The following is a 27,652-nucleotide window of genomic DNA, read 5'->3' as shown; positions in this document are numbered from 1 at the left end:
AACCTCGCGGCTTAAACAATGACGCGGCTAATATATGGATTTTTCCCGCTTTCAAATTTTTTTTTCTCCAAAAAAACATTCTGTGACGTGCTCAGTTTTTTGGTGTCATGAAGCTTTCATTAGACCAATGAAATTGCCGAACGGGTTAAGGTCAAACAACTTTTTTGTTTACTGTTTAGATTAAATCAAGTGCTCTCAAACTTCCCATCATTCTGATTACGGTAGTCATTTTGTCACCCTCATCATGGCAAAGACACGGAGAAATGCATATGATGCAGCTTTCAAGTTGAGGGCGATTGATCTGGCTGTTGGAAAAGGAAATAGAGCTGCTGCACGGGAGCTTGGTCTTAATGAGTCGATGATAAGACGTTGGAAACAGCAGCGTGAAGAATTGACTCAGTGCAAAAAGACAACTAAAGCTTACTGCAGATTTTTTATTTTTTGTTACAAGCCGTGTTTCGTTAAAGCCTATTTATTTTTGTTACAAGCAGTGTTTCGTTAAAGCCTATTTATTTTTGTTACAAGCCGTGTTTCGTTAAAGCCTATTTATTTTTGTTACAAGCCGTGTTTCGTTAAAGCCTATTTATTTTTGTTACAAGCCGTGTTTCGTTAAAGCCTATTTATTTTTGTTACAAGCCGTGTTTCGTTAAAGCCTATTTATTTTTGTTACAAGCCGTGTTTCGTTAAAGCCTGTTTAAAGTTAATTTGTTTCAATGTACCGGTAGACACCTGCGGCTTATAGACATGTGCGGCTTATTTATGTTCAAAATAATATTTTTTGTAAATTTCAGTGGGTGCAGCTTATATTCAGGTGCGCTTAATAGTCCGGAAATTACGGTAGTTATAATAGACCTACTGTATATAGTTATAATAGACCTACTGTATATAGTTATAGTAGATCTACTGTATGGAGTTAAAGTAGACCTACTGTATATAGTTATAATAGACCTACTGTATATAGTTATAATAGACCTACTGTATATAGTTATAGTAGACCTACACTGTATAGTTATAGTAGAACTACTTTATATAGTCATAGTACACCTACTGTATATAGTTATAGTAGACCTTTATATAGTTGTATTAGTCCTACTGTATATAGTTATAATAGACCTACTGTATATAGTTATAGTACACCTTCTGTATGTAGTTATAGTAGACCTACTGTATATTGTTATAATATACCTACTGAATATAGTTATAATGGACCTGCTGTATATCGTTTTAGCAGACCTACTGTGGATAGTTATAGCAGACCTGCTGTATATAGTTATAGCAGACCAACTGTATATATAAATCCTACTGTATATAATTATAGCAGACCTAATTGTTATTATTGTTATTGTTATAATATACCTACTGAATATAGTTATAATGGACCTGCTGTATATCATTTTAGCAGACCTACTATATATTGTTATAGTAGACCTACTGTATATAGTTATAGCAGACCTACTGTATATAGTTATAGCAGATCTACTGTATATAGTTATAGTGGCCCTACTGTATATAGTTATAATAGACCTCCTGTATATAGTTGTATTAGTCCTACTGTATGTAGTTATAATACATCTACTGGATATAGTTATAGTATACCTTCTGTATATAGTTATAGTATTCTTACTGTATATTGTTATAATAGACCTACTTTATATAGTTATAATAGACCTTCTGTATATATTTATAGCAGACCTACTGTGTATAGTTATAGTATACCTTCTGTATATAGTTATAGTATTCTTACTGTATATTGTTATAATAGACCTACTTTATATAGTTATAATAGACCTACTGTGTATAGTTATAGCAGACCTGCTGTATATATTTATAGTAGATCTACTGTATATAGTTAAAGCATACCTAATGTGTATAGTTATAGTAGACATAATGTATATAGTTATTGTAGACCTACTGTATATAGTTATAATATACCTACTCTATATAGTTGTATTAGTCCTACTGTATATAGTTATAATAGACCTACTGTATACAGTTATAGCAGACCTACTGTATATAGTTATAGTACACCTACTTTATATAGTTTTCGCAGACCTACTGTATATTGTCATAGTAGATCTACTGTATATAGTTATAGCAGACCTACTGTATATTGTCATAGTAGACCTACTGTATATAGTTATAGTAAATCTACTCTATTTAATTATAGAGTAGATGTAGTTATAGAGTAGTATGTAGTTATGGCAGACCTACTGTAAAAAGTTATAGTAGACCTACTGTATATAGTTATAGCAGACTTACTGTATATAGTTATAGTAGACCTACTCTATATAGTTATAATAGACCTGCTATATATTGTTATTATAGACCTACTGTATATAGTTATATTAGATCTACTGTATATAGTTATATTAGATCTACTGTATATAGTTATGGTAGACCTAATGTATATAGTTATAGCAGACATACTTTTTATAGTTATAATAGACCTGCTATATATTGTTATTATAGACCTACTGTATATAGTTATATTAGATCTACTGTATATAGTTATGGTAGACCTACTGTATATAGTTATATTAGATCTACTGTATATAGTTATGGTAGACCTAATGTATATAGTTATATTAGATCTACTGTATATAGTTATGGTAGACCTAATGTATATAGTTATAGCAGACATACCTTTTATAGTTATAATAGACCTGCTATATATTGTTATTATAGGCCTACTGTATATATTTATAGCAGATCTACTGTATATAGTTATGGTAGACCTGCTGTATATACTTATAGTAGATCTACTGTATATATTTATAGCAGATCTACTGTATATAGTTATGTTAGACCTGCTGTATATACTTATAGTAGATCTACTGTATATATTTATAGCAGATCTACTGTATATAGTTATGAGTTATCTGTGACCAACAGATATATATCCATAGATTAGGGGCTAATGAATTTATGTCAATTGACTTATTTCCTTATATGAACTGTAACTCAGTAAAATCTTTGAAATTGTTGCATGTTGCATTTATATGTTTGTTCACTTACATGTTCCTCAGTGGAGTGTGAAAATAGTAATCATTGCATGTGTGACTATGTTTGTTATTGTGTCTGCTCTGTGGTCTTCATGTTCTAGAACCGTCTGGACATAAAGAATGGCTGCATTCTCCGTCTGACCAAGGCACCGGTGAGTCTGCAAAGAAGAGCCTGTGTGTGTGTGTGTGTGTGTGTGTGTGTGTGTGTGGTGTGTGTGTGTGTGTGTGTGTGTGTGTGTGTGTGTGTGTGTGTGTGTGTGTGTGTGTGTGTGTGTGTTTTTATGCTGTGTGTGTTGTAGGGCCGTTGTGCCGAGGACCTCTACAAGGGCATCCAGAGCTCAGACTCAGGTGTGCGCTGTGATTCGCTGAAGCAGCTGGCCTGCGTGTCCACTGATGTCACTTTTGCCCAGGAGTTTATCAGTCGTGATGGCCACTCTCTGCTGGTGAAGATCGTAGAGGACGCTGACGAGTCAGTTCCCTTCTCTGTGTCTCTCTATATGTCTCTGTGTCTCTATATGTCTCTGTGTCTCTATATGTCTCTGTCCCTCTATATGTCTCTGTGTCTCTATATGTCTCTGTGTCTCTATATGTCTCTGTGTCTCTCTATATGTCTCTGTGTCTCTATATGTCTCTGTGTCTCTATATGTCTCTGTCCCTCTATATGTCTCTGTGTCTCTATATGTCTCTGTGTCTCTATATGTCTCTGTGTCTCTATATGTCTCTGTGTCTCTATATGTCTCTGTGTCTCTCTATATGTCTCTGTGTCTCTATATGTCTCTGTGTCTATCTTAGGTCTCTGTGTCTCTATATATGTCACTGTGTCTTTGTGTGTCTTTGTCTCTCTCTACTCTCTCTTCAACTAACCTTATATAGCAGAGACAGCAGACTCACATAAGTGAGCGCTTCTCTGTCTGTCCTGTTCTCCTAGCAGACTGTGTGTGGTTATTTTGGGGGATGGGGGAAAGGCAGTGCAGTAGTGAATATTTTTGCTGGCTGCAGTTGAATGCTGTGCTTTGATAGATGCTGCTGCAGAGATATGAGACGATTACCTCACGTGGGAACACGTCCCTGGGTGAAGTATGGGCTGAGTCTGGCCTTCCCCTCATACTGTTAGCATAGTTACTGTTGAGGAATTCAAGGAAGCTGTAGTTGGGTTCGTCTGTTGAATTCTAGAATAACATTGAGTTGGCATGGAGAATTGGCTAGTAAGAATATGCAGCTCTGTGTTGCGTAGTTAGTGATGGGGTTAGTTTGATCAAAATCAACATGGGATGGAGAGATCCAAGGATATGAGTCTGACCTCATGCTTTTGAAGATGTAACATCTCACAAATCAATTATACCTCTATTATACCACTTGAATCCCACTTGAATCCCAGGGAAGGCATGAAACACATTCCTACCAAACCTGAGAAAACATTTCAGCCTGGTATGGTCTAGTCTCTCCTAATCTCGCCACCTAGAACCAAATCAGTGGAAATACTCAGTGGCGTCTGTGGTTTTCTTTGTCAATGTTGTATTTCCTGAAGTTGTAATATTCTGTTCTGAGTTGTGTGTATTGTCTGTTAGGGCCCCTCTGATCATGACCCACACACTGACAGGCTTCATGGAGTTGATGGACCATGGGATTGTATCATGGGAGAATCTCTCTGCTGTCTTCATCAAGAAGGTAGGTTCCTCAACTATTGGCTTCTTTAACCTAAGTGGAGGAGGAGAAATAAAGATATGTCAGGAGAAAGAAAGTAAGGAATTAGACATTTAGGGTTGGTTCCCAGGCCTAGTCCTGAACTAAAAGGGGCTTTCAATAGAGATGATCTACTGTGAGTTATTTGTAAACCAGGACCAGGCTTAATCTTTGTCTGGGAAACCAGCCCATAATGTTAATGTGTGTAATCTTTGACCATGAAGAAATGTCTGATAGGAGCTCTGGTGACCACTAGTCATGGGACTGACTCTCCCCACTCAGTTTCAACCTAATATATCCCTATCGCATTCCATCCCACTACTATCCTACTCTGCTATCTGTGCTCTACTATACTAACTGTATCCTGTGTCTGTTTCCTGGTACCTGTCAGATTGCTAGCTTCGTCAATGCCAAGGTGCTGGACGCGTCCATCCAGCAGGTGTCCCTGGCCATCCTGGAGAGCATGGTGCTGAGCAGCAGCAGCCTCTTCCAGCAGGTCAAGCAGGAGGTCACTCTGGAGAGACTCCTCTCACATCTGCAGGTGTAAGTGTGTGTCATCCATGGATAGAATTGTGGGAAAAACCTGCATTACTTCCAATGAATGAGTGTGCTTATACCTGCTTACACACATAGACCCTCATCTCTAAATCATTTTACGGTTAAATGTACCTCAGGAAAATGTAATGATATGCTTGTCCAGGGTCTGAAGTCTACAGTTCATCTAAGAAATACACACACATACTACTCTCTCCCATCTCTCATTATGCCCACCCATACGCTCTCTTTTATTCCAGGACAAACCAACAGATTCAAACCAAAGCCATGGCCCTCCTCATGGCTCTGCTACAGACTGCTGGAGATGCAGACAGACAGGTAAGAATGGTCTCTATTTTCTCTCTCTCTCTCTCTCTCCCTCTCTCTCTAATTCAATTTGCTTTATTGGCATGAGGTAACAATGTACATATTGCTTACTTTGGAGATTTACAATATTAACATAATTAATAATAATAATCAATATTCTCAATGGGACAACAGTAATAACAATAACCAAGGGTCAAAATAACCATACATTGAACAATAACAATAAACATAGAGGACATGTGCAGGTTGGTTGGTCTGTCAGACACTGTCCCTCATCTTATGGCAGGCAGCAATGTAGTGTGCTGCCAACCCACAGCTCTCTGCGTCCTCCCCCAACAGGACAGATAGCCTATCCTCATCATAGAGGTCTTTGAAACCTTGAACAAGGGTTTTTGTCAGGAAATGCCGCTCTGTCTTGGGTTCTGCTGTGGTGCAGGGGTTGCACAGCCTTTCCTCTACAGGGAGCCATGTTTTCCTGTGTCTACCCTTCTCAATGGCAAGGCTGTGCTCACTGAGCCTGTACTTTCTCAAGGTTTTTCTAAGGTTTTGATCAGTAACCATGGTCGCATAGTTTGCCACGGTGTACTGTCGATTTAGGGCCAGATAGCACTGCATTTTGCTTTGTGCTTGTGTTTGCATTTCCCAATAAGTAATGTTGTTTTGTTTTGACTGTGTTGTAATTTGGTTTGATCTGATTGATTGGATGTTCTGGTCCTGAGGCTTCAGTGTGTTAGTAGAACAGGTTTGTGAACTCCCCAGGACCAGCTGGATGAGGGTCCTGAGGCTTGTGTGTTAGTAGAACAGGTTTGTGAACTCCCCAGGACCAGCTGGATGAGGGTCCTGAGGCTTCAGTGTGTTAGTAGAACAGGTTTGTGAACTCCCCAGGACCAGCTGGATGAGGGTCCTGAGGCTTCAGTGTGTTAGTAGAACAGGTTTGTGAACTCCCCAGGACCAGCTGGATGAGGGTCCTGAGGCTTCAGTGTGTTAGTAGAACAGGTTTGTGAACTCCCCAGGACCAGCTGGATGAGGGTCCTGAGGCTTCAGTGTGTTAGTAGAACAGGTTTGTGAACTCCCCAGGACCAGCTGGATGAGGGTCCTGAGGCTTCAGTGTGTTAGTAGAACAGGTTTGTGAACTCCCCAGGACCAGCTGGATGAGGGTCCTGAGGCTTCAGTGTGTTAGTAGAACAGGTTTGTGAACTCCCCAGGACCAGCTGGATGAGGGTCCTGAGGCTTCAGTGTGTTAGTAGAACAGGTTTGTGAACTCCCCAGGACCAGCTGGATGAGGGTCCTGAGGCTTCAGTGTGTTAGTAGAACAGGTTTGTGAACTCCCCAGGACCAGCTGGATGAGGGTCCTGAGGCTTCAGTGTGTTAGTAGAACAGGTTTGTGAACTCCCCAGGACCAGCTGGATGAGGGTCCTGAGGCTTCAGTGTGTTAGTAGAACAGGTTTGTGAACTCCCCAGGACCAGCTGGATGAGGGGACTCGTTTCTTTGCTCAGCTCTTGGTATTGCAAGGCTTGGTAATGATATGAGAGGGGGTCAATGTATTTTGGATGTTTCCAAAACTTAATTGCTTTTTTAAAAGTTTTTATTATTAGTGGATATTGGCTTAATTTTGCCCTACATGCATTGTTTGTAGTTTTCCTCTGGACATGTAGGATAATCTTACAGAACTCAGCAGGGTTTCAATGGGGGGTTTTCCCATTGGGTGAAATTTTGTGGACCGCACTCCTCGCTGCCATAAAGTGCAATTTGTTCAATGGCACATTCCATTAGGTATTTCAATTTGAATTTGTTTTTTAATGTCGTAGAATGCCCTGCTCTGTCTCTCTGATTCTCTCTCTCTCTCTCTCTCTCTCTCTCTCTCTCTCTCTCTCTCTCTCTCTCTCTCTCTCTCTCTCTCTCTCTCTCTCTCTCTCTCTCTGTATCGCTCTCTCTGTCTGTCTCGCTGTCTCCCACTCTCTCTCTCTCTCTGTCTGTCTCTTTCTTTCTTCTCTCCCTCGCCTGCTCTGTTTTCCAGAGGGAGGTACAAGTTAATCAGTTTAACCAGCCTGAGTGATTCTGTTCAAAACAAAGGGTTTTGTTCAGATTTATGTGACCATTATGTCAGAGTCCTGACCTGATTTGTGACTGTAGCGCTTTTACCGCCTACTTATGGGGAAGTAGTGTAACTGCATTTCAGTAATAACTGATATAGCCAGTGGTAGTTATCTGGTGATGACACACATGATATTGGTTTTCAGGAGCTGTTTGCCTTCTTGGGAATGAAGAATCTTCGACAGTACATCTATAAGGTAAAGCCATCTTGAATGTTTGAGATTGAGGTATAAGGGCACCTTACTGTCATTGCATCCAGTAGAATGTCAAATTGGGGAAATGCAATTGTCTTTCATTAAATCTTCTATGTAGCAATTTTTTGGTCTTCTTCCAGTCATTGTATCCATAGTAAATACTCTACTGTCTTGAACCTATGGCTCATGGTTTGTTGTGACCCACAGAACATTATCCATAGTTCTGCCTCTGTGGGGGATGAGATGGCCCACTACCTGTATGTCCTCCAGTCTGTCACTCTGAACCACCTGGAGCCTCGCATGAGGATGCCCCTGGACTCCTACAACCAGGTGAGATAGGTTGACCTCCCTGACCTCTGACCCCTCCCACACCAGGAAACCACTGCCTCTTCGCACCCCAGGAGAGAGTGCTGACTAGTGCTTACTAAGTATCCTTGAAATCCACTTAGTCATACAGTACCATACTCCCTCTCATTGGACCTTTGTGTCTCTCTACTGTTATCTTTCCATCCTTCCCCTTCCTCCCTCTCCTCCCACAGGACCAGAGGGAAATTCTACACGGCCTGCGGCAGGCAGCCTTCGAGACGGAGAGTGAGAACAGCTTGAGTCATGAGCGACGGCGCTCTCTCTGTGCCAAGGAGTTCAAGAAGCTGGGCTTCTCTGTGAGTCTACCCCATGGGATTCTACTTACTGCCACCTCAATCAGTCACTCTCATTCGGCCTCTGTGTGTCCTACATATACATATTAATAAACTTCTCTGAGTCTTACTCTTGTCTATCCAAACCGTTGTCTCCCTCCATACAGAGTTTGTTTTATTCCTGTTCTGTCTTCTCTCTCTAAAGAACAACAGTAACCCAGGTCAGGACCTGCTGCGGGCCCCTCCTGGCCTGCTGGCTCTGGACACCATGGCCTACTTCGCCTCCCGCTACCCCGATGCCTACAGCAGGGTGAGCAGAGGGATGGAAAGGGAAGAAAGGGGAGGAACAGAGGGCGGGAGGGAGGGAGTTAAAGGGACAATCATGGCTCTTTGTTAGGGAGAGGGTTAAGTATTTGTCATCCTCTGACTATTTATTTCTCTCTCTGTCTCTGTCTCTTTCTCTCAGTTTGTTCTGGAAAACAGCAGTAGGGAGGATAAGCATGAGTGTCCATTCGCCCGCAGCAGCATCCAGCTGACTCTCATCTTGTGTGAGATCCTACGCATCGGAGAGCCCCGTAAGTCAACCTGAGCTTGTACATGTAGGCCTACATGTATTTAAGACAGGTTAAGCCAGGTCTTGCTTTTTTTTCCACTGATGTCAGGCATGTTTCCTCTACTTATGACTTTCAGCTGTTAGTGTCTACATGCTGGTGTGAGTTCACATAGTATGGATACATCTGTGTATGGGTGCATTGGGTCTGTACTGGAAACATACAGTACCAGTCGTGAATTTGGACACACCTACTCATTCAAGGGTTTTTCTTTATTTGTACTATTTTCTACATTGTAGAATAATAGTGAAGACATCAAAACTATGAAACAACACATATGGAATGATGTAGTAACCAAAAAAGTGTTAAACAAATCAAAATATATTTTGTATTTTATATTCTTCAAAGTAGCCACCATTTGCCTTGATGACAGCTTTGCACACTCTTGGCATTCTCTCAACCAGCTTCACCTGGAATGCTTTTCCAACAGTCTTGAAGGAGTTCCCACATATGCTGAGCACTTGTTGGCTGCTTTTCCTTCACTCTGCGGTCCAACTCATCCCAAAACATCTCAATTGGGTTGAGGTCGGGTCATTGTGGAGCCAGGTCATCTGATGCGGCACTCCATCACTCTCCTTCTTGGTCAACTAGCCCTTACACAGTCTGGAGGTGGGTTGGGTCACTGTTTGTTAAGTTTGCCTTGAATCCCAAAAAATCACTGACAGTGTCACCAGCAAAGCACCATCACACCTACTCCTTCAATGCTTATTGGTGGGAACCACCTACTCTGCGACTCACAAAGACACGGCGGTTCGAATCAAAAATCTCAAATTCGGACTCATCAGACCAAAGGACAGATTTCCAGCGGTCTAATGTGGGCTCCCGAGGGGTGCAGTGGTCTAAGACACTGCATCTCAGTGTAAGAGGCGTCACTGCAGTACCTGATTCAAATCCAGGCTGCATCACATCCGGTCGTGATTGGGAGTCCAATTGGGCGGCGCACAATTGGCCCAGCGCCATCCGGGTTTGGCTGGGGTAGGCCCTCATTGTAATTAAGAATTTGTTCTTAACTGACTTGCCTAGTTAAATAAAGGTTAACAAAAATTCCATTGCTCGTGTTTCTTGGCCCAAGCAAGTCTCTTCTTATTATTGTTGTCCATTAGTAGTGTTTTTTTTTGCAGCAATTCGACCATGAAGGCCTGATTCACACAGTCTCCTCTGAACAGTTGATGTGGAGATGTGTCTGTTACTTGAACTCTGTGAAGCACTTATTTGGGCTGCAATTTCTGAGGCTGGTAACTGTAATGAACTAATCCTCTGCAGCAGAGGTAACTCTGGGTCTTCCTGTCCTGTGGCGGTCCTCATGAGAGCCAGTTTCATCATAGCGCTTGATGGTTTTTGCAACTGCACTTTCTTTGATTATTTGAGCTGTTCTTGCCATAATATGTACTTGGTCTTTTACCAAATAGGGGTATCTTCTGTATACCACCCCTAGCTTGTCACAACTGACTGGCTCAAACGCATTAAGAAGGAAATAAATTCCACTTTTTAACTTTTAACAAGGCACACCTGTTAATTGAAATGCATTCCAGGTGACTACCTCATGAAGCTGGTTGAGAGAATGCCAAGAGTGTGCAAAGCTTTCATCAAGGCAAAGGGTGGCTACAGCCTTCCCTGTGGCTCAGTTGGTAGAGCATGGTGTGTGCAATGCCAGATTTGTGGGTTCGATTCCCACGGGGGGCCAGTACAAAAAAAAAAATGCATGAAATGAAAATGAAATGTATGATATGTATGTATTCACTACTGTAAGTCGCTCTGGATAAGAGCGTCTGCTAAATGACTCAAATGTAAAATGTACTTTGAAGAATATGAAATATAATTTTTTTAAAATTTGTTTAACACTTTTTGGGTTACTTCATGATTCCATATGTGTTATTTCATAGTTTTGATGTCTTCACTATTATTCTACAATGTAGAAAATAGTAAAAATAAAGAAAAACCCTTATGTATATGTATACTACTGTATAAGAATATACTGAAGCTATGTGTAGCCCTATACATGTACGCTGATACAGGGTTGTGTTCATTAGGGTTTGCAACGGAAAACATTTAAAAACATTTTGCAACAAAAAACTAAAATTAACGTTTCTTACAGGTCTCATATTGTTCCTCTCGCTCTCTCTCCCCTAGCCTCAGAGACTGGTTCAAACTACCACCCCATCTTCTTCTCTCAGGACCGGCTGCTAGAGGAGCTTTTCTGCGTCTGCATCCAGCTGATCAACAAGACCTGGAAGGAGATGAGAGCCACGCAGGAGGACTTTGACAAGGTAACACAGCCTGTGTTACCCATCATACACCTGTCTGTGTCTCACAGTAACTTTTTTTCTCACTCTCCCCATATCTAACTTTCATCTATGAGTACAAGCAACCGCTTCTTGTTATAGGCAAGCAGGCAGTTTTAGGCAAGCAAGCAGCAATCATGTCCTAGCAAGTTACACTGTAACGTCTGATAGATGGTTCATTTGTGTGGCAAAGCAGCAATCTAATTTAGAAAATCTAACTTCAAAGCAGTCCATGGCATCCTGAGTGGACGCAGTCTATTTGACTGCATACGCTACACTGAAAACAATAACAAGCGCTCTGTGTCCTGTGAGCCACCATAAGCCACTACAGTATCCAAGAACAGTATACAGGACAGTGACTGGCAACCCGCTGGGGTATATTAGTCAGACGGAATTGTTAGAACGGGACATTGATTAGTCAAAGTCTAGATGGTAGACACTGATGTAGAGCTATAGCCTTTGAAGCATTTTTATTTCCCAATAACTATTCCTAGGTGATGGCCATCTCCTTTCTAATACTAACAGCACTGGGCTCCCTCAGACAGAGCTATTCAAGAACACTCAACAACAACAAAACAATCTCACAACAGGGCCATGTTTAACAAAGGAGTCATTCCATGTAATTTGAGCAAGCCATGACACCCACCATCTCAGATTGTTCTTAAATTGTTTCTGTAGTTAGAAACAGGTAAGATTGTCATCCCTGAAACATTATTTTGTTGAAATGTTATATATGAGAAATTAAGCTAATTGATTGCACCCAAATGGGCCATTTTAATTTATAGGATTCAGATCATATTCAATAAATATAGTACCCAACATCTGACATTTCCTAGCCAAAGATTAAGCGTAAAAGAAGGCCAAACTAATTTGCTTTCATAGAGGACTAGCTTGAATTAAGAGGATGACCACACAATTTATTTTCATAATGAGCCAAATCTATTGGTTTTCTACCCTAGTATAGCATGAACTGTGGCATCTAGTGGTCAAAACCTGATACTTTCACACTACTTTATGGTAAATAATGCAAGCGACTTTAATGACTAATTTCTCTGAACAGTTCAATTTAAAAAAAATGTATTACCTGGATTTCTGCATAAATTGGTCATGAAATTTGACACACAAACAATTATGCGTTTTCATGTTTTTATTGAACACACCATGTAAACATTCACAGTGCAGAGTGGGAAAAGAATGTGAACCCTTGGATTTAATAACTGCTTGACCCTCCTTTGGCAGCAATAACATCAAACAAATGTTTTCTGTAGTTGCGGATCAGACCTGCACAACAGTCAGGAGGAGTTTTGGACTATTCCTCTTTACAAAACTGTTTCAGTTCAGCAATATTCTTGGGATGTCTGGTGTGAACCGCTCTCTTGAGGTCATTCTACAGTATCTCAATCGGGTTGAGGTCAGGACTCTGACTGGGCAACTCCAGAAGGTGTGTTTTCTTCTGTTGAAGCCATTCTGTTATTGATTTACTTCTCTGTTTTGGGTCATTGTCCTGTTGCATTACCCAACTTCTGTTGAGCTTCAATTGGCGGACAGATAGCCTTACTACATTCTCCTGCAAAATGTCTTCATAAACTTGGGAATTAATTTTTCTATTGATGATAGTAAGCTGTCCAGGCCCTGAGGCAGCAAAACAGCCCCAAACCATGATGCTCCCTCCACCATACATTACAGTTGGGATGAGGCTTTGATGTTGTGCTCTGCATTTTTTTCTCCACACATAGTGTTGTGTGTTCCTTCCATCCAAACAACTCAACTTTAGTTTAATCTGTCCACAGAATATTTAGCCAGTAGCGCTATGGAACATCCAGGTGCTCTTTTGCAAACTTCAGACGTGCAGTGTTTTTTTTGGACAACAGTGGCTTCTTCTGTGGTGTCCTTCCTGAACACCATTCTTGTTTAGTGTTTTATGTAGCGTAGACTCGTCAACAGAGATGTTAGCATGTTCTAGAGATTTCTGTATGACTTTAGCTGACACTCTAGGATTCTTCTTAACCACAGTGAGAATTCTGCGCTGAGCTATTGCAGTAATCATTTTTTGTGAAAATTAATATAATTTTTATTTATTTTTTATTATTTTGGATTTTTAAATTTGTAAAAATATATATATATAATTTACCCCTCCACCACTCCCCCTCTTCAGAGGACAAATATTGTAGTTTTTTTTACTGCTTTTTTGCTACATATACATACATTTTACCTTTACATTTTACATGCACATTTTACATATACATTTTACATACATGATACTTTTATATATAACAACAATACATTACCAAACAAACTCTTTAATCCCAACCCTCAGCCACTCTCAGTCCATCCCACCTATCACCATAGACCACCCTTGTTTGGTTTCCATGTGCCATATATTTTTCAATTGTGCTCTGATGTTTTACAAAATGTTTGAATCTTTCTAATCGTATAATATCCACAGATTGTGAGCTAAAGATGAAAACCTTTCCTACGAGTATTATTATATTATTTATTGATTGGCTATGGCTTTCTAGATCGCCCAACACTGCTTTTCGTAAGGTTAATTGTAAGTGTATGTTGTGATTTTTTTAACCATTCCTGAACCTGTGACCAGAAACAAGCTACATAGGGACAATACCAGAATAAGGGATCTATTGATTCTGTCTCTTCGTAAACAAAATCTACAGAGCTGAGATTGTTGTATGCCCCATATATACAGTCGTGGCCAAAAGTTTTGAGAATGACACAAATAAACATTTTCACAAAGTCTGCTGCCTCAGTTTGTATGATGGCAATTTGCATATACTCCAGAATGTTATGAAGATTGATCAGATGAATTGCAATTAATTGCAAAGTCCCTCTTTGCCATGCAAATGAACTGAATCCCCCAAAAAACATTTCTACTGCATTTCTGCAGAAGGCTTCAGGGCGCCCAAGAAAGTTCAGCAAGCGCCAGGACCGTCTCCTAAAGATGATTCAGCTGCGGGATCGGGGCACCACCAGTACAGAGCTTGCTCAGGAATGGCAACAGGCAGGTGTGAGTGCATCTGCACGCACAGTGAGGTGAAGACTTTTGGAGGATGGCCTGGTGTCAAGAAGGGCAGCAAAAAAGCCACTTCTCTCTAGGAAAAACATCAGGGACAGACTGATATTCTGCAAAAGGTACAGGGATTGAACTGCTGAGGACTGGGGTAAAGTAATTTTCTCTGATGAATCCCCTTTTCGATTGTTTGGGACATCCGGAATAAAGCTTGTCCGGAGAAGACAAGGTGAGTGCTACCATCAGTCCTGTGTCATCCCAACAGTAAAGCATCCTGAGACCATTCATGTGTGGGTTTGCCTCTCAACCAAGGGAGTGGGCTCACCACAATTTTGCTTAAGAACACAGCCATGAATAAAGAATGGTACCAACACATCCTCCAAGAGCAACTTCTCCCAACCATCCAGGAACAGTTTGGTGATGAACAATGCCTTTTCCAGCATGATGGAGCACCTTGCCATCAGGCAAAAGTGATAACTAAGTGGCTCGGGGAACAAAACATCGATATTTTAGGTCCATGGCCAGGAAACTCCCCAGACCTTAATCCCATTGTAAACTTGTGGTCAATCCTCAAGAGGCGGGTGGACAAACAAAACCCACAAATTCTGACCAACTCCAAGCATTGATTATGCAAGAATGGGCTGTCATCAGTCAGGATGTGGCCCAGAAGTTCATTTGACAGCAGGCCAGGGCAGATTGCAGAGGTCTTGAAAAAGAAGGGTCAACACTGCAAATATTGACTCTTTGCATCAACTTCATGTAATTGTCAAGAAAAGCCTTTGACACTTATGAAATGCTTGTAATTATACTTCAGTATTGCATGGTAACATCTGACAAAAATATCTAAATACACTAAAGCAGCAAACTTTGTGGAAATTAATATTTGTGTCATTCTCAAAATTTTTGGCCACTACTGTATATAAGTGTTGAGTCAGGTGTAGTTTTTTGTATCGGTTCATAAACCATGTGCCATGAAATTGGTACATCGAAAATCTCGCATTTATTTTGCATCCTGATTGGTGCAGCTGTCAACATCTTTGTCCTCAGATGAAACTGGTATATTTTTCTATTTATGCCAGTTCATTTCAGCCAATTTGTATCTTTAATATATGGCAGACAAACAAGTTCCCTACCTTCTCCCTTTTCCACATGCCTCATGCATTTTTGTGGTAGTGCTGCAATCAGTTGGTTGTAAATTTGGATTGAGCAGATATTCCCATATATTTTTGATAACTGCATATGTGACATAACGCCTCCATTTCTATTAATAATATCATGAATAAATATAACACAATAAAAAAAAAATGCATAAAGTATGCTTTTTTATTAATCAATATCTTTGAGTTCAACCATAACATTTGTTGAAGTATTATCTTTTCTGGATGATAAAACTGGAATTGTAACCAGCTTTGTATGGCTTGTTTAAGAAAGGGTGATACTTTAAACAAAATTTCATTTTCAATTCATCGGAAATTAGAAGTAGTAATCTGTATGAAGGCAAAAAAGCAATTTTTTAACGAAGGATGAGCTTTTCTTAATAATCTACTGGAGAACCATTTTGGGTTTACGTATAACGTATGTATGAGTGAAACTTTTAGTAAGAGGTTTAAAGCTTTAATATTTAATAATTTTAGCCCCCAAAACTCATATTCATTATATAAATAGGCACGTTTAATTTTGTCTGCTTTAGCATTCCAAATAAAACTTTATATTTTTTTCCCATTTTATTGGTAAACTACAAGGTAGTGTTAACACTGTATTTTTTAACGATCCAATACGTAATATGGTACACTTGTCATAATTAGGTTTTAATCCAGAGAGGCTAGAAAAGTGATCAAGATCTTCAATGAGACTGTGCAGGGATTCAGATTGCAGACATAAGAAAAAACTAGAGTCATCAGCATACATTGACACATTTGTTTTTATCCCCTGGATATCTAACCCCTTGATGTTCTTGTTGGATCTAATTTTAATAGCTAGCATTTCAATGGCCATAATAAATAGATATGGAGACAACGGACAGCCTTGTTTTACTCCTCTTAAAAGCTCAATACTTTCTGAGCAGTAACCATTGTTTACTATTTTACATCTGGGGTTGCTGTACATAACTATAACCCATTGTATAAGAGATTCACCAAAATTAAAGTATTCCAGGCATTTATATATAATTCCAGTCATACTTTATCAAACGCCTTTTCAAAATTTGCTATGAAGACCAGACCTGGTATCTTCAATGTTTCATAATGTTAAATTGCTTCAAGTAATTGTCGTATAATATCTCCAATATATCATCCAGTTAAAAAACCTGTCTGATCAGGATGAACAATATCTGGTATTATCTTTTTTATTCTATATGCTATGCATTTCGCCAGGACTTTCGCATTACAACATTGAAGTGTTAGAGGCCTCCAGTTTTTTTAAATGGACTGGATCTTTATACTTACCACCTGGGTCCTGTTTTAGTAGTAATGAAATCAGACCTTTTTTTTGTTTTACCTTTATTTAAACCAGGCCAGTTGAGAACAAGTTCTCATTTACAACTGCGACCTGGCCAAGATAAAGCAAAGCAGTACGACAAAAAACAACAACACAGAGTTACACATAAACAAACGTACAGTCAATTACATGATAGAGAAATAAATAGAAAAATCTATGTACAGTGTGTGCAAATGTAGAAGTGTAGGGAGGTAGGCAATAATCAATCAAATTTCAATCAAATGTATTTATAAAGCCCTTCTTACATCAGCTGATGTCACAAAGTGCTGTACAGAAATAAATAGGCCATAGAGGCGAAAAAATTACAATTTAGCATTAACACTGGAGTGATAGATGTGCAGATGATGATGAGCAAGTAGAGATACTGGGGTGCAAAAGAGCAAGAGGGTAAGTAATAATATGGGGATGAGGTAGATGGGTGTGCTATTTACAGATTGGCTGTGTACAGGTACAGTGATCGATAAGCTGCTCTGACAACTGATGCTTAAAGTTAGAGAGGGAGAAATAAGACTCCAGCTTCAGTGATTTTTGCAATTCATTCCAGTCATTGGCCGCAAAGGACTGGAAGGAAAGGCGGCCAAAGTAGGAGTTGACTTTGGGGATGACCAGTGAAATATACCTTCTGGAGCGCTTGCTACGGGTGGGTGTTGCTATGGTGACCAGTGAGCTGAGATAAGGCGGGGCTTTACCTAGCAAAGACTTATAGATGACCTGGAGCCAGTGGGTTTGGCGACGAATATGTTGTAAGGGCCAGCCAACGAGAGCATACAGGTCGCAGTGATGGGTGGTATATGGGGCTTTGGTGACAAAAAGGATGGCACTGTGATAGACTACACCCAGTTTGCTGAGTAGAGTGTTGGGGGCTATTTTGTAAATGACATCGCCGAAGTCGAGGATCGGTAGGATGGTCCGTTTTACGAGGGTATGTTTGACAGCATGAGTGAAGGAGGCTTTGTTGCGAAATAGGAAGCCAATTCTAGATGTAATTTTGGATTGGAGATGCTTAATGTGAGTCTGGAAGGAGAGTTTACAGTCTAACCAGACACCTAGGTATTTGTAGTTGTCCACATATTCTAAGTCAAAACCGTCCAGAGTAGTGATGCTAGTCGGACGGGAGGGTGCGGGCAGCAATTGGTTCAAGAGCATGCACTTAGTTTTACTAGCATTTAAAAGCAGTTGGAGGCCACGGAAGGAGTGTTGTATGGCGTTGAAAAGTTGCTGCAGGGGGGGCTAAGATGTTGGCCGGGGTAGGGGTAGCCAGGTGGAAAGCATGGCCAGCCGTAGAAAAATGCTTATTGAAATGATCGATTATCGTAGATTTATCGGTGGTGACAGTTCCTATCCTCAGTGCAGTGGACAGCTGGGAGGAGGTGCTCGTATTCTCCATGGACCTTACATTGTCCCAAAACCTTTTGGGATTAGTGCTTCAGGAAGCAAATTTATGTTTGAAAAAGCTATCCTTAGCTTTCCTAACTGACTGAGTATATTGGTTCCTGACTTCCCTGAGAAGTTGCATATCGTGGGGGATATTCAATGCTAATACAGAACACCACAGGATGTTTTTGTGCTGGTCAAGGGCAGTCAGGTCTGGGGTGAACCAAGGGCTATATCTGTTCTTAGTTCTACATTTTTTGAATGTGGCATGCTTATTTAAGATGGTAAGGAAAGCACTTTTGAAGAGCAACCAGGCATCCTCTACTGACGGGATGAGGTCATATCCTTCCAGGATACGCGGGCAGGTCGAATAGAAAGGCCTGCTCGCTGAAGTGTTTTAGGGAGCGTTTGACAGTGATGAGGGGTGGTCGTTTGACCGCGGACCCATAACGGACGTAGGCAATGAGGCAGTGATCGCTGAGATCCTGTTTGAAGACAGCAGAGGTGTATTTAGAGGGCAAGTTGGTCAGGATGATATCTAAGAGGGTGCCCATTACATTTACATTTAAGTCATTTAGCAGACGCTCTTATCCAGAGCGACTTACAAATTGGTGCATTCACCTTATGATATCCAGTGGAACAACCACTTTACAATAGTCGTGATGGATCGGCGGGGCTTCATGTCGGCAGCAAAGGGTCCAGGCCAATTGGCAAAAGAGGTATTGAAGCCCAGGAATTGTCTGATGGATCTCTTCAGCTTGATGGGCCTAGCTCGAGGCTAGCTCCTGGCTAACTGGTGCTTGCTTCAGGACAGAGATGTTAGCCAGGAGTAGCCACTCGTATAGCAGCTAGCTAGCTGCGATGATCCAGTGTAAAGATTCAGAGCTTGCGGTAGGAATCCGGAGATGTGGTAGAGAAAAAGCAGTCCGATATGCTCTGTGCAGACTGGCAGAAATTAATGGTGATGACCGCTAGCAGTGGCTAACTGACTACTAGCTAGTAGCTAGTTAGCTTGCTAACTTCTGATGGGAGTTCCAGTTCTAAAGTATAAAAAATAGCAGATCCATACCACATTGGGTGAGGTGGGTTTGCTGGAGAATATGTTCCGTCCATAGATGGAAATTGAGATTAAATATATTAAATATATATACGAAGAAAACGATATATACACGGGACGGGTCAAGACAAACAAAACAGACATCCGACTGCTACGCCATCTTGGAAATTGTTGAGTAATTAAAAAATGCTAGTAATGGTCTGATATACCTCTATTGATATACCGTTAAGCCCTGGTGTTTTTCCAGACTGAAAATATTTTATTGCCTCAAAAAGTTCCTCTTCTGTAAGTTGGCCTTCACACCGGTCTTTCTGTAAATTTGTTAATTTTACATTATTATTATTATTATTATTATTATTATTATTATTATTATCAGGAAGGAAATCCTTACAGTTAACATCATTCAGTGGAAATGGAGGAGACTGAAAAGAAAACATATGCTTCAAATATTTGGCTTCCTCTTTCAAAATGTAATTTCGTGAATCATGGATAAGTCCATCATTTGTAACTAGTTTCTGTAAATTATTTTTGGTAGAATTTCTGTGTTGAAGATTCAAGAAAGAAATTGGTGCATTTTTCCCCATTTTCCATCCAATTCGCTTTATTTTAGTAATACATTACATTTGATCGTTATTGAATAAGTACCTCCATTTATTTTTGTTTTTCCTCTAACCTATTTTGTGCCTCTATAGTACAGTTTCCATTACCATCTACCTGCACTGTTACTTCCTCTATTTCCTTTATTAGTTTAATCTCTTTTGAGCTAGACTGCTTTTGTTTTAATGATAAGTATTGTATTGAATGGCCTCTAAAAGCACATTTGAAAGTGTCCCATACAATAAGGGGATCTGCTGTACCTATGTTGTACAAAAATAAGTCAATTATTAATTATTTTGTCTTAGTTAAGAACAAATTATCATCCAATAGGCTTTGATTAAATCTCCAATATCCCCGTCCACATGGATATTCTGTAAGAGTTATATGGAGGCCAATTAGATGGTGGTCCTATCGCATTCGGTCTCCTATTCTTTTTTTAAACTTTTGATGCCAGCAAGAATAAGACTAGGAAGGAGTCAAGACGGCTAGCTTGATTAAACCTCCGTTATGTATATCTCACTAGGTCAGGGTTTTTCAACCTCCATATATCCACTAGTTCTAATGTATCCATGATCTTTCTAATCTCCTTAAGTGCTTGAGGGTGATAGTTTGTAGAATGATTTATTTTACGATCCATTGAGGTTCTTAAAACCATATTATAATCACCCACCATAATAATAGATTATTTCGTTGCTTGTGAGCTCAATATATTATTATATATATTTTCGAAAAAGTGTGGATCATCATTATTTGGCCCATATAGATTAATTAGCCAGATCTGTTTTTGGTCCAATAGCATATTTAAAATAATCCATCTTCCTTGCGGATCTGTTTGCACTGTTTGCACAATCGGCTCAAAATGTGTATTAATTAGTATAATCACCCCTTTTGTTTCTTTGACCATGGCCAAAATATATTTCTCCCTCCCAGTACTTTTCCCACCCAACCTCATCTATATTTGTAGAATGAGTTTCCTGTAAACAATATATATTATATTATTTATCTTTTAACCATGTAAAAATTGAGATTATTTTTTTATGATCTGCTAAACCATTACAATTATATCTTGCTATACTTATTTTCCCACTTATTTTCCCACCATAATGATACCCAAGTTTCAATTATACTTACCACAACCAATGTTTGTAAACTTACCATTATAAAGCACCATGATGATTAAGTGTCTATAGCTGTACCATAATAATTTGCACTGTTAAGCATACTGTAGCCGCAACATTGTAAACCTCCAATTATCCTAATATTCCACCCACTAAAACCTCCCCGCATATCTAGGTCTGTTGTCACTAAGACCATCAGACCGTCTCCCTGACTCATGACACACCTTTGCGTCCTAAGGCAAATCCTTGGCCGCCAATTGGTGTTGGCCAGAGCAAAATATGGGCAATCCAATGATAACATAATTATCTATGAGGATGCCTAAGAGAATTAACCAATAACATGGAAAACAGTCAGGAAAAAAAAGAAATAGTAACAATAATAGATAATATTACTTCATGCATGAGCGATGTTAAGTTTGGAATTTTTGAAGGCGGCTTTCCTCCCGTTTCGCTCGCAGAACTCGAGGAAAGATCTTCTCTTGTTCGCTTCGATGTATCCGTTTCTTTTTCGAGCATATCAAAATGCTGATCAATAAATAGTTCCAGATTCACTATATTGTCCAGAATGTTTGTTTCGTAGTTAGCAGCTATTTTTTGTGATTAATTCATGGGACAAACTGTGCCTACCATGCTGCCACCTGCCACATCATCACCCCCCTTGCAGTCATCTTTGTAGGACGGTCACTCCTAGGGAGAGTAGTAACAGTGCTGAACTTTCTCCATTTATAGACAATTTGTCTTACTGTGGACTGATCAACATCAACGCTTTTAAAGATACTTTTGTAACCCTTTCCAGCTTTTGCAAGTCAAGAATTCTTAATCTTAGGTCTTCTGAGATCTCCTTTGTTTGAGGCATGGTTCACATCAGGCAATACTTCTTGTGAGTAGCAAACTCAAATTTTGTGAGCGTTTTTTATAGGGCAGGGCAGCTCTAACCAACATCTCCAATCTCGTCTCATTGACTGGACTCCAGGTTAGCTGACTCCTGACTTCAATTAGCTTTTGGAGAAGTCATTAGCCTAGGGGTTTACATGCTTTTCCAACCTACACTGTGAATGTTTAAAGTATGTATTTAATATAAACAAGAAAAATACAATAGTTTGTGTGCTATTAGTTTAAGCACACTGTGTTTGTCTATTGTTGTGACTTAGATGAAGATCAGATCAGATCAAATTCTATGACCCGTTTATGCAGAAATCCAGGTAATTCCAAAGGGTTCACATACTTTTTCTTGCCACTGTAGTATGGAGAAGCAATACTCCAAGCCACAGCTTCATACTACTTGGTGTGGGGGGTACATGGGTGGCATTTGACAATTTTGGGGGATTGCTCATGTCTTACTCATTCGTACAAAGAACTTTGGTCCAAATTGGATGTTGGGTACTATATTTTGGTCATAAGTCCCTAACCTTGTGTCATTGTGTTGCACAGCTTGTGCCCACAACTCCCCCCCACAGTCCCGTGGGGCAGGGACAATGGGGCATTAGAAGCACAAAGAGAATCCCGCTCCATAGCAGAATCAGAGCAAGGGAGAAAGGCCCCACACAATCGCTTGGTTCCATCAGCAGTAATTACACAAGAGAAAAACCTCTGGACGCCAACAATGGAGAGATGGACAGTGGTCAGCCATGTTAGAAAGAGAGACAGAGAGAGGGGGGATACAAAACTAAGGCATCTTCCTATGTTGCTTGTGTTATTCTTCTCTCCGCTTTAGATTAGTTCACCCTTTAGTCAGATACTTGTTAGGTCTGATGAGAAATATTAAGGGAATGAATGCAGACTACTGGTGCTGAGCGAATGTGTTGTTTACTGCTTGAAGAGTGACTGGTATCTGTCCCGTCCATGCTTGTCTCACAGGAGCAAATTCAACACCTCAGTTAGACTGTCAACAAGCCATACTGAGAGTCTATATTTGGCTTTTACTACCATGTCCCTCAGACTCTCTTCTCATCCTCTACCGCTCTGTTGCAGTCTCGCTGTTTCTCTTCTCATTCAATCACAAACCCTGTCTCTCCATCTCTTTCTCTCTCTCCCCCTTCCCTCCAATAAACCCCTAACTGTGCTGTCGATTTCAGCCGTTAATCGCTCCAGGCAACACGCTGCTGCCAGCTGGGGGCCTCCAACTAGCGCTGTGTGTATGTGTGACAACCCCTCCACCACACACACACACACACACACACACACACACACACACACACACTGCTGTGTTGTAAGGGAACAGAGACAGCTGCTCCTCACTATGGCTGAGGTAACAGTCTCCTGTACTGGGGTTCTCTTTCTATTGGCTAAACCAGAGGAGTGACGGCAGGGGAGAGAGGCAGCGGACGGGAGTGTTTGTGACTATGTGTTTACAAAATAACCTTAGCTCTGGACTATGATGCCATAAAGGTGCTACTCTCTCTTATTCCCCCCTCGGCTGTCCTCTCCTCCATTTCTCTCCTCTCATATCTCCCTTTCTCTCTCTCTCTTGACTGTGGAACTAACATTGTTGGCCTCTGGGTTGTACTTGAAGGACACACTATGGAGGTGAGATACTGTATTTTTGTTCATTTATCATTTGTAGGTCGTCTGTACACAGAATGTGAATAATGTTACTACACAGGGTGAAGCTTGGGGGCATTTAAGCAAAGTGTCAATTATAGCTTTGTTTTGTTCAAGTATTTATCAGAATATAAAATTACTGTCTGAATTTTGGTTACAGTTTTAGTGCCATTGTCCTTGGATGTGCTGTTATAAAGATATTTTTGTGCCTACATGGATTAATTAAGTAATAAGGCCTGAGGAGGTGTGATATATGGCCAATATACCACGGCTAAGGACTGTTCATATCCACGACGCAATGTGGAGTGCCTGGACACAGCCCTTAGAACCCCCGAGGTGCCTTATTGCTATTATAAACTGGTTTCCAAGTAATTAGAGCAGTAAAAATAAATGTTTTGTCATACCCGTGGTATATGGTCTCATATACCACAGCTGTCAGTCAATCAGCATTCAGGGCTTGAACCACCCAGTTTATAATACATATTATATTACATGGCTATTACATATTAGTACAATTTTGGGCTTTTGTTTTAGAATTGTGTGATTACTATACCATAAAGTGCTGTGTATGTCATGTACAGTAGTTGTGTTGTAGTGTAGCCTTGTCCAATTCTGTGTTTAATACAGGATATTTGTTTAACGGTCACTGGATGTAAAGTTATATTGTTTTTAGTAATATGTATTTTGTTATAGGTGTTGCATTCTATTTCCTTTAATTTCCGTTATTGAGGCTTGATTATTTTGGATTTAACATCAGCACGACAGGCATTGGGATGAATTGGTCTAATAGACTTGCTGCTGACAAATACAACTATGTGCCTCATGAGTACTGTATGCACAGCAGATAGATGATGAGTGCCCCATTGCTAAACACTGTTTGCTCCTTGCTTCTTACTCCATAGATACTGGGGTCTCTATGGATACTCTGTAATTTAGAGCCTGTCATCCTTCATGGGTCATGGTTATTGTGCCCTCCACATATCTGTACACATTATTTCATAAAAGGGCTCCATACTGTGGTGCTGTGGAGCTTTTGAGAGGGCAGGTTACCATGACGCACAGAAAAATGACATTCCCATGGCGACGGCTGCTTGGGGTCAAGAGCAGTGTTGAGACACATTCCAAGTAGGGACACGCTGAGAGGAAGAGAGATGAAGATAAAGGGAGAGAGACAGATGAGGGGAGGAAAGAGGGAGATTGAATTTAATTGTGGTGGGTTTGGTGTGTTCTCATAGATTTCTGCAATGAATTTTTAAACTGTGGCCGCAATGGTAGAGAGAAACATAGATTTTCCTCTCTCACATACAGACACACACCAGCGGCAGTCGGTACCATTTAAGATGATGGAGGACGATAATTTTTTTTTTGAGCATGGCCTTATTTCTATTAAAGCATATTGGATGACTGTCATTCATATTCCATTCACCCAGATCAATGTGACATTGATAGGTTTAGGCTACTACATGATACTCAACATGTTCCCTATACCCATCATGATGTTGCTACAACCTAGCCTATGAATGAACGTCTGTCACAACATAGGTGACAGACAGTGACACATTCAATACTGCATTGCACACTCTTGCCTGCATCTAGTTGATCTAGGCCCTAGAGTGTAAGCATTAGTCCAACAGTGGTAAACTCCAGTTTCTATTGGACAAATTCAGGTATGTTTATCCCTGTTTTCGTTCCGTTTAAGAAACTGTTTTTCAACAGAATCGGGGAATCATGATCACACGCAAACACAGTTCACTTTCATAGCAGCCACATACAAACAGCATGTACACTTTGCTCATTGTATATTCCTTCTCGCACCTACGTGCTCTCCTCCTCTCACCTTTTCCATTCACTTGTGGACTTCAGTGTACAACACAATCAGCTGTCTGTGACCAGGCTAAAAAAAACTTTCCAAGCCAAACCTTCATATCACAACCGCTAACCGCTACACACAACCTACATCGGTGTCACAAAATGAGCTAATGTCATAGTCAACACAGCTACTAGAACTAATGCCTTAGTAAACTCGCTACAATCATGCAGTACAGTGTACGGTCGGCAAGCAGTTTAGCAGTTACACCGGGAGGCCCCGGTGGCAATACATTAATACAATCAAAAGCTTACCTTGACTTGGAAAAGTTCCAATGTTGGATAACCATAGCCAGCTAGGTAACATAGCATTCCTCTCTGTTTGAGCTGGGTGTTTGAATAGGCTAAACTGGCTAGCTGCATTCACTAGATAAGTAAGTGAAAGTGAAAAAATATAATACAACGAAATATAGCTAGCTCTCTCTCTCTCTCGCTTCTCTTTCTTTTTTGAATAGAAGTATTTGTTCAAAACTAGGCTAGCTAGCTGTAGCTTATGCTTTCAGTACTAGATTCATTCTCTGATCATTTGATTGGTTGGACAACATGTCAGTCCTCCAGAAGCTGTCATAATTACTGTGTAAGTCTATGGAAGGGGGTGAGAACCATGAGCCTCCTAGATTTTGTATTGAAGTCAATGTACGCAGAGGAGGACGGAAACTAGCTGTCCTCCAGCTACCCCATGGTGCTACCATACAGAGTGCTGTTAAGGTTACTGTTGACCTTCGCTGCAAAACACTGTGTTTTAATCAATTATTTGGTGACGTGAATTGATTTAGCATAGTTTTATCTAAAAAGGTGTGTAAAGCCTTGTATAAGCATCACTGTGTCCAGCTCTCTCTCAACTCGTACCCACATTCACTCAAATTGCTAGCTACTGAAAAATATTGAACAATACATAAACTATGATATACAGTACTGCATACTTTTGAATAGTGTAACCCACCAGAGAAACCATTTCTACAGCTATAACATAGCTGGTATGTTTTCCATTTAAATAATCAATGTTGACTGTCTCTGTACATCTATAGGTAATGCAGGTTGTGCGTGAGCAGATCACTAGGACTCTGTCCAGTAAGCCCACGTCTCTGGAGCTGTTTAAGAACAAGGTGAATGCTCTGAACTACAGTGAGATCCTCAAACTACGCCAGACAGAGCGGCTGCACCAAGAGGAGACCCTCGCCCCGCCAGTATTGTGAGTCCTTTAACTGTTTGAGCAGAATTTTTTTCTCTCTATCTCGCTCTCTCTCACTTTCTCTATGACACACACACAACCCCTTTTCAGCCTGTACTTCCCCCAAAGGCCTCTAGAAGGCAGCGATCAGCTCCCGTAGGGTGTGTATGTGTGTATACTTCAGCGTGTATCAAAATCAAATCAAATCAAGTTGTATTTGTCACATGCGTCGAATACAACAGGTGTAGACCTTACAGTGAAAACCATAATTACAAGCCCTTAACCAACAATGCTTTAGGAAGTTTAAAGAAAAATAAGTGATAAGTAAAAAATAGATAAGTAAAAAAGTATCAAATAATTAAACAGCAGCAATAAAATAACAATAGCGAGGCTATATACAGGGGGTACCGGTACAGAGTCAATGTGCGGGGGCACCGGTTAGTTGAGATAAATGAGGTAATATGTACATGTAGGTAGAGTTATTAAAGTGACTATGCATAGATAATAAACAGAGAGTAGCAGCAGCGTAAAGGGGGGGGGGCAATGATTAGATGTTCAGGAGTCTTATGGCTAGGAGGTAGAAGCTGTTAAGAAGCCTTTCGGACCTAGACTTGGCGCTCCGGTACTGCTTGCCGTGTGGTAGCAGAGAGAACATTCTATGACTAGGGTTGTCTTTGACAATTTTTAGGGCCTTCCTTTCACCGCTTGGTATAGAGGTCCTGGATGGCAGGAAGCTTGGCCCCAGTGATGTACTGTGCCGTACGTACTACCCTCTGTAGTGCCTTGCGGTCAGAGGCCGAGCAGTTGCCATACCAGGCAGTGATGCAACCAGCCAGGATGCTCTCGATGATGCAGCTATAGAACCTTTTGAGGATCTGAGGACCCATGCCAAATCTTTTCAGTCTCCAGAGGGGCAATAGGCTTTGTTGTGCCCTCTTCACGACTGTCTTAGTGTGTTTGGACCATGATAGTTTGTTGGTGATGTGGACACCAAGGAACTCTCAACCTGCTCCACTACAGCCCCGTCGATGAGAATGGGGG

General features: G+C 40.5%; 1 protein-coding gene across 4 annotated transcripts in view; it reads left to right on the top strand.

Annotated features, from left to right (window-relative positions):
• The window catches only part of elmo3 (engulfment and cell motility 3), a 55,806-nt gene that overhangs the window by 14,508 nt on the left and 13,646 nt on the right, over positions 1 to 27,652 (top strand). For 2 of the 4 annotated variants that reach the window (XM_014125418.3, XM_014125419.3), the window contains exons 5-16: positions 3,104 to 3,154; positions 3,302 to 3,471; positions 4,571 to 4,670; positions 5,077 to 5,228; positions 5,480 to 5,558; positions 7,788 to 7,838; positions 8,043 to 8,165; positions 8,375 to 8,497; positions 8,679 to 8,783; positions 8,940 to 9,048; positions 11,215 to 11,351; positions 26,469 to 26,632. In XM_014125418.3, coding sequence (XP_013980893.1) covers positions 3,104 to 3,154; positions 3,302 to 3,471; positions 4,571 to 4,670; positions 5,077 to 5,228; positions 5,480 to 5,558; positions 7,788 to 7,838; positions 8,043 to 8,165; positions 8,375 to 8,497; positions 8,679 to 8,783; positions 8,940 to 9,048; positions 11,215 to 11,351; positions 26,469 to 26,632 — 1,364 coding nt within the window. Of the gene's footprint in view, positions 1 to 3,103; positions 3,155 to 3,301; positions 3,472 to 4,570; positions 4,671 to 5,076; positions 5,229 to 5,479; positions 5,559 to 7,787; positions 7,839 to 8,042; positions 8,166 to 8,374; positions 8,498 to 8,678; positions 8,784 to 8,939; positions 9,049 to 9,517; positions 9,694 to 11,214; positions 11,352 to 23,239; positions 23,560 to 26,468; positions 26,633 to 27,652 lie in introns of those variants that run through there. The other 2 variants (XM_082957349.1, XM_014125421.3) reach the window with 2 other exon arrangements.

The sequence above is a fragment of the Salmo salar genome, chromosome 10 (assembly GCF_965601325.2).
Source record: "Salmo salar chromosome 10, fSalSal1, whole genome shotgun sequence".
In the NCBI taxonomy this organism is placed as follows: domain Eukaryota; kingdom Metazoa; phylum Chordata; class Actinopteri; order Salmoniformes; family Salmonidae; genus Salmo; species Salmo salar.
Note: the sequence above shows the minus strand (reverse complement) of the source record. Positions and strands in the feature narration are given on the sequence as shown.